Source organism: Lycorma delicatula, chromosome 1, assembly GCF_047948215.1.
Source record: "Lycorma delicatula isolate Av1 chromosome 1, ASM4794821v1, whole genome shotgun sequence".
Lineage (NCBI taxonomy): Eukaryota > Metazoa > Arthropoda > Insecta > Hemiptera > Fulgoridae > Lycorma > Lycorma delicatula.
Window position 1 is genome coordinate 194,168,006 of NC_134455.1, and position 12,592 is coordinate 194,180,597.

At 29.1% G+C, this 12,592-nt stretch overlaps 1 protein-coding gene across 2 annotated transcripts in view; it reads right to left on the minus strand.

Moving 5' to 3' along the window:
* Positions 1-1,028: 1,028 nt before the first annotated feature.
* Phb2 (prohibitin 2) overlaps positions 1,029-12,592 on the minus strand; it is a 63,974-nt gene continuing 52,410 nt past the window's right edge. Inside the window, exon 8 of one of the 2 annotated variants that reach the window (XM_075369495.1) lies at positions 1,029-1,440. In XM_075369495.1, coding sequence (XP_075225610.1) covers positions 1,346-1,440 — 95 coding nt within the window. In that variant the 3' untranslated portion in view covers positions 1,029-1,345. Of the gene's footprint in view, positions 1,441-8,252; positions 8,626-12,592 lie in introns of those variants that run through there. The other variant, XM_075369505.1, reaches the window with a different exon arrangement.

The window sequence follows — 12,592 nt, forward strand, 5'->3', positions numbered from 1 at the left end:
CTTAATACAATATGCTAGGAAGTGAAATAAGTAGATGAATCAACTGATATAAATAGGAAAGTAACAAATGATTAGCTTAATTCCCAACTTTTTCATAAAGACCAAATTAACAAACAATTGTTGTATAGTAAGAACAGATTCCAGAGGTACATTTACCACCATTTATGAACAAAATTCTATTTTTAAAAAAGCAGAAGGCAGAAAACAAAGTCAACATAGAAGGATTTAAGAATTTTTCCTTGGGTAGCAGAACATCTCAAATCACTTGTTAAAAAAAGAACAATAACACCTAGACCTTGTTGTCAAATATTATGACTGGAGAAGAAATTTGTTTTTGACATGTAACTATATGCATATAAATTAAACTTCAGTGAAGAATCTCTTCAACTCTAGACTGTGAAAATTTATTGTTCTGAAGAATTTAATATTACACAAACAGGCAACATTCTGTGTATTAGTGAAAAGACAGCATTGGGGCCGGTCAAGCAGGTCTAGCCTTACCTGTTAGGAAATTGAGGTCTTTTTCAGCCACTGAACAGAAGGATTTGAAACTTCCTAGGGAATATGAAGCAGTTTCCTATTGCCTCCTTCACTGAGCCAAATATTTTATTCTTTTCATCATGTTAAGCCCACTCAAATACAAATGATATTCGCACTATAAGTAACATCTCTACTTGGTGTTCATATCATTATGCAAAACCCATTGAAATAGGAATGACATTCAGCCCTTCTAGTGACATCATTCTGTTCACCCCTAGGATTGGCTGTATAATAAGCATAACTCTCAAAGAAAGCAACTATGACAGATACTTCTTGTAACTCATGTGCTTTACATGAGAAAAACTGGGCCAGATATTGTAAAATAAAAAATTAATATTTAAAAAAAATACTTCAAATTAGTATAGGAATGTTTAAAATTGCTCATTAACAACTCTGTGAAGATCTTAAAACTTAACAATAAAATATATGTGAGAAAATGTAATTAGAAGATACAGAAAGTGTCTTATTTTTACAATTATTTTATTAATTTTATAATTCACAGCAGAATGAAAGTTCAATTACAGCACAACAGCTGGTCTTCAATCTCAGGTCATTTGTCACAAAGAGAAGCTAATTGAAATTGAATATTTAAAATATATAGAACCATCTCCATAAATTAAACTATACAAATGGATTAGCAGTTAAACAAAAGTATACCTTAATTTGATTTTGGATCTCAGTGTAACAGCAAACTATTGCAATTTAAGGATGTATTTATAATATAAATATTACATTTAAAATAATAAAAAATGTTTTAAAATAATTACACTTAGAAAGAAAAAAATTTATGGTCATTAATATTAATTTAATTACTAGAAATAATTTGAGCAGCAGTGCGAGAGGCAGTATCAGCAATGTTGGAATCCACAGCAGCAGAAGACAGCTCGTTGCATCCTTTGTCTGGAAAGAAAAGTTAATTTTGTTTATAATGATTTCTATCTGTTAATGATCTGGAAATATTGAATTTGCACAATTACTGTTCAGTAACAGTAGTTACAGTTAAAAAAAACAACAATGAAACAACAAAAACTCATCTTCCTTGTAAACATCCACCATCTTGGGTAACTTCAAAGATGGAATAATTATTGTTTATTAGTGCCTGTTTGTCTTTGCATTTCTGCTAGATCTGAAATGAGATGTTTAAAAAATAAATTAAAAATCTGAAATGCTAATGTGTAACCTTTTGTTTAGAAACAGTACATTAAAAAACCATGAAATGTTCTTTTCCAAACAGATAGTGTTCTTTATCGATTCAATATAATTTTTCCTGGATTTACTTTTAAACTGTACCACATGAACTACTATTATACAGCTAATTTTTTTTTCTTTAAAAACAATGGTCAGAATCACAGAAACACAATAAAAGAACTAAAAGAATATAAAACTTCAATATATTGAAAAACTAATACAATACCCTACTCCCAAAAATAATGTATATACTGCTCAAAAATATGATAACTGAAGGTAAATCCAAAGCAATAATCAGCTATATGAAATGTGTAATTAAATCTGAAACAAACAGTGGAAGTGTACTGCAAATGAAATAAAATGAGTTTTATTAAAACTAATTAAATGTTAGTAATAAGTACCTAAAAATATCAGATTAAAGGTATGCTTTTCTAAAAATTTCAAACATTTAATTTATATTAATGATGCAAGGATGAAAGTATGGACTCCATTAATAATTACCTCAAATTATTTTTTATCACAGAAATTATAATAACAGAAAATCTAACTTCCAGTAAGTTCTTAACTATCTAGTTAAACTTACTCAAGCAAGAAACTTCCTTCCAGTAAGTTTAAGAGCAGAATAATAGTTTTATTAAATTATTAAACTAAATATAGACATTATTAATTTAAATTTATTTTATAACACTGAATTTGTAACAAAGCCTACAGTCTATCATATCATCTACAAGATGAAGTTCTGGCAACTATCTTCATAAAAAACATAAAAGTATACTTTTATGTTATTTGGCAGATCAAATTAAAACATTATGATGAACAATGTTTTGTTACTGAAAAAAATTTGGAGTTTTATTCTGTCTTAAGTAAATCAGATTTTCAGAAGCAGAACTCTAAAAACAGTTCTTTTTCATAATCACCTAAAAATCCTCTCAAAGTCAGAAAAACTTATACAGGCAATCAAAATTCAAAACTTAAAATGTATACTCCATAGAAATCTGTCCATTTCAAAGATATTTATCCTCAAACTCAACTGCATATAATTTTTAGTTGGATAATAGTTACATGTATATTATATAAGACTAGCACATGATAGCTTATTCAGCACCAGAAATAGGTAAAATTCATTTATACTTGTGTAAAAATACAAAAATTACACATCCATAGTTCAGTCCACAAGATATTTCCCTTGAAACCTGATAAGAATATCACAATAGCTCAAACATCTTACTTAGAATCATCCTGAAAATTCAAGGGTGTGAAACAAAAGTAAAATGCAATATCAAGGCAAAGTTATTTTTACTAGTGATTGCAAGAAAGTGATCAAAAGTGTAAAAACAGTGCTAGGTCAGCATTTTTTTTAGATAATAGTAACTGCATCAGTATTTTCTTCAGGATAAATATATGGGCAGTTGTTGTTCCTATTCATTTAGCTATAACAGTTGTATCAACTTCAATATATCTTGAAAAGAAAAATAAGAAACACATGAGGTCTCGCTTTAAGGAATTGGTAAAAATAAGAAAGTTATCAAGATTTCACCCAAAACATTGGGACAGAGTATTACTGAAAAAGTTTACCCCATTAGTAACAGTATTCAATAGGTCACTTTACATAATCTGAGAAAATTCCAGTTAAATTGCCTTTTGACAGATAAAGGGCTGGGGGTGTTAATTTTTAAATAATTTGCTTTCTGTTTTATATCATTTTCCTTGCCAGTCTAGGATAAGAATTCACTTAATTATTCAGAAAATTAGAAAAGGGTGGTGGTAGACAGAATAGAGACAATCCAATAGCACATATCTTGTGAATGCATGAGTGTATGTATTAGTACAATAAATAATAAATGCTCAGATAAGCGATAGCTAGTTTATTCAGTTCAGTAACTCGTGACTACTACTGGAATTCTGTGGGTAGAACAGACATTCAAAAATTTACATTTTACCCTGCAGTAATGCCAAAAAAGTTTGCAACTTCACTGAGTAAACATGTAATCTAATTTTTAGTACCTATGAAAAAGTCAAAGCAAAAATACCAAAGTCAAAGCAAAAAAGTAAAGCAAATAATATTAACAGTAGTGTTAGGATTCCTTAGGTCTTGAAAAGACTACATAAATGTGCTTATTATTTGTGGTAATAAATAATCAGTAAGTCAATTTTTAAGTTAAAAAAGAAGAAAGTAAAAATAATATGGATTAGGATAAAGGTATTTAATTTGTACAGTTCTGAATTAAGTAATTAGTGTCCTTATAGAATCTGGCAAGTATCCACAATTTCTAGTTGTGATTGGTAGAAAATCATCAGCCTTAAAAACTGACAAGTAATTAAAAATCATAAAGCAAGTGTTCACATAAAACAAAGAAAATTATCTCTAAGAAACATTTATCACTTGTAGTACAGAGTTAAAATTTTGAAATGTTTCCTATGTTTTGATATGCTATTTAGTGAATCATAACAGTTGGGAAACTACTGATGTAGTAAGCATTAACTCATTTTTTTACAGTAATTACTTTAGAAAATGTGGCAATGAACTTGCATTAAACAATTGTTAAATTGTAGACAATGGACAATAGTATTGAACAACTGTAGAACTAAAAATTATTGAAAGTGTTTGTAGACTGTGATAAAAAAATCAATATTTTTATTTGTGTATTTCATAAAAACTACTGAAAATTTTAAAACTATTCTCCATGCATTTGTATGCAGTAGTTTTTGTCAAATGACAAACCATTGTTCTTATATTTGCATTCCTGTTTGGAAGCACTAGTGATAAAAACTCTTTTATGATTAGTATGTTCTGAAACATGCAGATTTAACAAATTCAATTATCAAAGTTTTTGTAGAGATTCTTTAATAAGTAGAATACAAGGGCTGTTCAATGAACATGTAAGTAGTTGAGAACTATTCCAACTACATTATCATGTTCTATTAAGAAAATTGTCTTGGATATTACATTACAGATAAATAATTAGTTGTGTAGGCCCAATAGCATGTGGCCAAATTTTAATAGCGTTTTAATTTCCTTTACATAAATTTAATTACTTATTATTGCATAATCTTGCTTATCTAAACCTGAAAGATGAAACCTGACTTAGAATTATGTCATCAATTTTCTGCAAAACAAATTTTTTTGTTGAGCAATTTTATAAAATGAAGTGCCATTTTGTTTACAATAAAAGCCTTAAAATTTTAGCTAATAAAATTTATTTTGATAAAACTATAGATTAGAAAGAATAAATTAAAGAATGATGTAACAAACATTTTGAAATTAGTGAACATGTTTACACTATACCTTTTTATTTACTAGAGAAAACTGGTGTAAACAAGTAGACCAAGCATTGTAATGATTCCTCAGTTCAATCTTGAGATATAAATTTTGCTTTGAAAATTACATAATGGTAGGCAGATGGAAAATGAAGGGGAAATTGCCATTTTTCATAGAACAATTTTTATCCATTTTTATACATAGAATTTGAAAATGAAAGGCCCAATACACCTTTTTATTGTACCCGTACATCTAGTCACAGTCAGATATTTTAATTCATTTGAATATTTTCCCTTTAGGCTTCAAAACCATCATTATGCTTAAAGTTCCAATTAAATGCCTTAGAATATATTTAAATGTTCTGTTTATTTATAACATCTTACATGACATATTAATGAATAATGTTCTTTCTTAAGAGTGGTGTTTGACTATCAGGCCTAACAATAGGCTAGAGAATAATACTCTGCAACACACAAGATCTGATATTCAAAACAACCTTTGGGCTTATGCAATTATAATGTAGTTCAATAAATTCATCAAAGTACAATTTAAATTTAAATTTACAATTTAATTTAAGTACAATTTTCAAATTACAATTTAATTTTTATTTTTAAAAAACCTGATAAATGTCTCATTTGGAACCTTATTCCAACATAAATGTAAAAAAATCATACAGAGCTACACTGACACTGTCCATAATTAGCGTTTTACAACAGTCAGGTTTGAACAATTTCAGTATATTCAGTCAGTAGAATAAGAAGTACCATCAGGTGAAACACATTACAATGAATTAAATTTCAGACCTAATTAAACTGGTTTATTTAACTAGCATTACAGATCTTAAAAGTTGTCAACATCATGAAGTTACTTATGTTCCTAAAAAGTCTGAAAGATAAATTCAATCATGTTCATGTAGTACATTGGCATCCCATATTAATTTTGGATGTGATGCCAAATAAGTTTGAAGCTTGTGCATAGGATATGATATGGAAATGGAATTTTTTAGCGTTTGAAAAATACAATGCCTAACTGAATAAACATTCTGATCTCCATGGTGGAGCAATAACGTCTTGACCTTTCACCTGGAGGTCCCGGGTTTGAATCCCAATCAGCCACGGAGATCAGTACCTTTATTCTAACAATTGTTCAATAACATAGAACAGTTGCAGATGATGCAGTCTGTTATAAATGTCTGTGCAGAAAACTACTTTAACAGACATCAACTCCTTCCAGTTTGTCTTTTTACCACTATCAATTTTTATTGATAGTGGTAAATTATTATGAAATGGATAGCTTTGATTTTTGTATGTATAGTGATTTATTATTAACTGCACATTAACAAGATGATTCACACCTAAGATGAGATCCTAATAGATTTGGCAATTAAGACCTAATAAAAAATTATATTTAACTTAATAATTATAAAAACGTGACAAAAAAATTAATTATCAGACTATTATAAAAAAAAATAAATCATTTATTCAAGGTTATGAAGATATTTAATGAATATATTAAAAATTTTCAAACTATCATACACAATTTTCATTAAAAGATTACAGCAATATAACAAATATTATTGTACTAAGTGCATGGTTTACTTTGGTATTTTTAATATCTTTATTTAGTATGCAGTTCAAATAAATGAGTTCAATCATGACTGAAGACGCATGATCATGTGAAAGTATTTTCATGATAAAATTTAGGTAAGATATGTCTTATCTCAATATTCTATACTAGGTAGTTTATATTAATAGAATTTAAAATAGATAAATTTATACACAATTAATTCTTTTTTTTTCCTTTTTTAAAAGGCTCCACCTATTGAGTTATTTTGCAGTGATCTCTACATCTTTACAACAGATTTTAAATTCCTGTTATCATAGCTCTGGAGCTATGCGACAAGAAAGAAATTAAGGTAATCAGTCAAAAAAATGGGGTATGATTTTTTTGCATTTCTCAACCTTTTATGACTCAGGGACCCAAAAAACAAAAAAAGACAGTCGGGGTAATGTTCGTACATATGGTGTTAGCGTGTTTGAAATTTAATAACTTTTTGACTGGATAAAATGATTTTAGTGAAATCTGCACACTCGTATATTTGTTAGTAAAAGTTTGAGGTCAATACCTTAAGGGTGGGATAGTTTCTTGAGAGTAAATTTTTTGAACATAACCCTAATTTACATTAAGTTCAGTACATGTATATATGTGATTTAAAAAAAGTTTGTCCTCAAATTTTCCCTTCTCCAACAATGGAAACAAGCTATCTTTTTTATTATTGCATACTCTTTAACCGAACTTTTTTTAAGTCTCTAAGCATAGTAATAGTGCAGCTAACTCCAAAAAATACTTTGGGAGCAATAATGGGGGTAGGGGAGCCAATCAATATTTAAAAATATTGCTTTTTAAAAACTTTTTTTAGTTTAGTTATACTTTTAATAATATCAAAAAATTTCATTCAACCCCACTCCCATAAAAGCAATCTTGGGTAACTTTTTAAAAATTTTTCTGCGGAAATTTTTTTCCATTTAACTAGTAACCCAAACAAATCAAAAAAAATTCTTGAGTGGTGACAAATGGTAATTATTTTGATGGTAGTAAACTTTTTCATGTATCATTATATTTCCACTATATAAAAACAAATAACTAATGCCAAGAAAGTATAATAACTTTGCTGTCAGCATTTTTTTATTGTTTATCATCTCTGTCAATGAACTACTCTGATGCAATTACAATCAATTAATAAATAATAAAATTATATAGTTTTGGTACTAAATTAGAATAACTAACTAAAATGTAAATTGTGAATTTTTAACTAATTTTATTAATTTGTTATTTCTTTAAGCCAACTGTGCCTAAATTTTGCTAGTTTATTAATTATATTTTCATTGCTGTGTTTTATTACATGTATTTCTTCAAGTGTAAGGGACTTAAATTTGGCACTACTGATAAAATTGATGTTTTCAAGACTTACGTGCTTGTTTCCAAAATATGATTCGTATAATTTAAACTTTTTATTCCATTTATAAGCTTAGTTGAGAAGGTTCAACCTACATTTACACGACATTTTTCCTTATAATTTGCTATAGAATCACTTTCTGAAATAAGTGTCCTTTCCTGGTGGAACACTCTGTAAAGTCGGAGCTTTCATATAAAACAAAAACATTTTTTGATAATAACAATATGACGAGAAGTATCGATATATTCCCATGTTATTCACTAAAAGTGAAAAGAAATTTATTATTAAACCTAGTAAATATTTTCAAGATAGCAAACAAAAACTTTTCCTTTTATTACTGCACATATAGATACAAATATAATAAATATACTTCATGAATAAACCTCATTTATCATTTGAGTTTCATGAAGTAAACTCACAATTACAAATATTTCATTATAAACAATGAAAAAAGCAATAAATCAGTATATTTAATTTAAACAAAATACATAAACAATTCATTTTGCATCATATGAAGTAAACAAACTACTGATTTATAATTCTTTTTTATACACTGAAAATGTTATTTTTTTATAAAGGCAAGCTAATACTGTTATACATAATGCACAATATCTTCCATCAGATTTATTAACGTCTGATTCCAAAAATACTTCTTCACACTAGCAAGATCTTTAAATTTATTCTGGAATATCAAAATAAATCACTGTATTAAAAATTCGCCAACACATATCAAAATTAATACATTTAATAATAAACTATACATAAAAAAATCAGCCAATACAGAATAACACTGAGACTACGTCTACTACTATGTTATTACTAATAACATAAATGAAGAATAATTCAACATTGTCATATTATTTAACTGAGATTAATGTAGTTTCAAATTTTAAAGGAAAATTTTGCTATGCATCATATCATTGTTTTATGATCCTGTGATTACTATAATTTAAATAAAAAATACTGTAGTAACAGCATTATCATTCTATAGCAAAAGTTTTCAGTTACAAATAAAACATTTATAAAATAGTCAAACCGTACACTGTTTTAATTACAATAATAGCAATATGTCATTATTATGATTAAAAAAGAAGTAGCACCTAGTGTGTGAGCACAGCAAGTTCAGACTCTATTGTCTAACTGGTTTCAAAGCTTAAGAGAAATATATTATATAAAATCTGTTCAAAAAGTATTCGACCTCATATTTTTTTTTTTTTTTTTCATGCGAGTGATAAAACATGGTAGAGTGCACACCACCAACCCACCAGGTTGGTCTAGTGGTTAACGCGTCTTCCCAAATCAGCTGATTTGAAAGTCGAGAGTTACAGCGTTCAAATCCTAGTAAAGCCAGTTATTTTTACACGGATTTGAATACTAGATCGTGGATACCGGTGTTCTTTGGTGGTTGGGTTTCAATTAACCACACATCTCAGGAATGGTCGAACTGAGAATGTACAAGACTACACTTCATTTACACTCATACATATCATCCTCATTCATCCTCTGAAGAATTATCTAAACGGTGGTAGTTATCAGAGGCTAAACAGGAAAAAGAAGAGTGCACCGCCAGTACCAGTGCATATATGTGATTTTATATAACTTCATAGAATACAATAGTTGTTATCCAGCATACATTATATGTGTTAGTATAACAGGTTTTTGTCAGTTTTCAATTTATAATAATGATGGTATGTGTAGAACAATGTTACTGTGTCAAGCTTGGTGGTGCTGTGAATGAAAAAAAATTAGAAGATTAAGCTGGCTTTCGGGAATGTACAGGAGTTTAAAAAGCCAGTTGATAGTATGGTCACTATCAATACTGCAATACACTGGTATCTACTGGTAGGCCATCAATAAGCTAAAATCCATGCGCCATTAACATGTACAGCTTGATAATTAAAAATCATCAGCCTAACTGTCTGCAAAATTGCAAATAATATTGGGATAAGTGAATGTTCTGTATACATGATTTTAACAGACAATTTGGGCACACAGAATGGCTGCAAAATTTGTATCGAAGTTGGTTTTGCTTGAATAGAAATATGATTGTTTTGACATTGCACAGCAGATGTTACAGGGCACCCCAATGGTGTCCAAACTTCCTTATGACAGACTGGCAATTAATCTTGGATGTGTGAGTATGATCCAGAAACCACAGCTGAGTTAAGTAGAGATCACCATCATTTCTGAGGCCAAAGAAAGCAAGACAACTTAGAAGCAACGTGATGGTAACTTTTTTAAAATTATTATTGTGCATTATAAATATGCATCAAAAGGCAAACTATCAACAAAAGTGACAATATGAAGATTCTGCGTCATCTTTATGATGCAGGTCAGCACATGAAACCAAACCTGTGGAAAACATTCAAATTGCATGTTGGCACTTGCTGCACACAACCATTTGCAACGTCTAATCCAAGATTTCTTGGTAAGCACCGCATTTCTCAGGTTTACCAGGCTCCTTGTGGTTCACTCTAAGTTGAAAATGCATTGAAATGGCATACATTTTACAGACCAGAGAACATGATGAATGCAATAGCACAGCTGGAAGCCAATCTGACAAAGGAACATGAAAACATTAACAACAACAGAAGGATTAAGTAGGCACTAGTATGTGTGTCGAACCTAAGGCAAGTACTTTGATAAAGACTAGGATTAGAAATTACTAAGTTTTTATGGCTTGTGGACAGATCTTGCTCTCAAATAGTAATAGAGTTGTGGTAGATGATATGGACCCTGTGAAAATAGTTACACTAGCTTCTGTCTCAAATCAAATATTGCTTTAAATTTAAATGCGAGTCTGATATGTTTTTGGGTACTCATTTATTGCTTTAGGTTTTCATTAATTTTATATAATACAATGCTCAATGATAGGAATATAACACATGCATTCATACGATATATAAATATAGCATCATATTTCGGCTAGGTGAAGAAAGCATAATGAAATCACTTTACTCCTCTTTTCTGGCAAAATTAGCAAAAGATGGTTAGTTGTGAGAATAGCTTCACCATTTTTGGAAGGGATTTGCATCTTATATCATCACACTGTCTACAGTAGGCCAGTTAAGGCACTTTACCAGTCTAGTTTTCAATAATGTCTATTATATAGTTTTTAAAGAAATATTTTAATTACTTTTGGAAGTGATAAATCTGGTGTGAATTTTTACAGTTTGTAAAAAAAAAATTTAAATGACTTTGCCCAAAGTGTGTTGCAATGGAGATGTGGTAATGTAAAACTAATGTGATAAAACCAACCAATAAAAAGGGGCCTGTAAACATGAACTGGCAACTTGTATAAAAATTAAACACTTTCAACATTATTTTAAGGAAGTTATGAATACACATTAGTTTTGGTAACGACAGTCATTGAGAGTCACAAAAAAGCTACAGTGACTTGATCCTATGTATGACATCTTTAACAACCTGATGGTTGAGTGACTTACCAGGTTTTCTGGGGTAGCATCTTGGAATAGATGAATGTGAAGCAAATGTAAACTGCCAGAGCTAGAATATTTAATAAACCGATTCCTGTACATTATCTGGTTTGATAATATCAGGTAAAAAACTAATTATTTACATCGCTTATAATTGACTGATATTATTCCGCAGGATTTACTTTAAATTCTGTTTCTAGAATCGGTTAAGAAACCTCTGTAACTGTTTTTCTCTAGGCTTTCCCATTCTAATACATTTTATTTCTTAACATTAGTTTCTGCCTCCTGTCTATAAATTCTCTTTTCATTTCTACCTTGTTCACACTGATCCTTTTCAAAATGGAACCTGAACAATGTTCTTCATAATGCAGAAACTAAACTCCATTCGATTATTAAACACTTATTCTTTTCTAGATTTCTAAAGCAGTTCTTCATTTCTATCTCACTAGTAACAAAATCTTTTTCAATATGATGAAATCTTTCTTCAACAATACGAAAACATAGGTAATTTACTTCTGAAACTGGGAATAAATCATTCTTACACTTGTATACTGCCTTACATTCACTTTCTTTTTGCTTTACCCTACACTAGATCATAAATGCCTCTGGTACTGAGTAAGACTGTAGATTGTTCCTTTAAAACCACAACTATTTCAGAAATAGCATCTTGAAGATAAAACATGTGTATTACAAATATGAGATAAAAGATTATGATGCCAACAGCAGTAAGCACATTTAATTAACTACCCAATATACTTCCTCCTATTGACTACTTAACTGTCTTCTAATGGCAATTTTTGTTCATTTTCATAACAGTTCATGATAGTTACAGTTGTTAATTTTAATAACTGTAACTGTTATGAAAATTAAACTTCATGTAAATAAAAGTATTTTAACCATACAGAGCAGTCCAGTCATCTTATTTACATAATTGCAATATTCCACCAGTAAATATTTAAATATTTCTGCATATTTAAATTTTTTTTTCAAAAAACTAATTTGTACACATTCTAATTTACCACATTCTCTTTTAATTATTTTACACTATACTTTCAGAAATATGTATTGTATTCATGTTATTCATCTAGGACCAGAATTATTATTTAAAGAAGTGAAATATTTTCATTTTATCTTGTTTCTGAAAATCATATTCCTTATTTTAATTCCTGTTAAGGCTTGGCATTTTTCATCCTTCACGTTCTTGGTACTCTT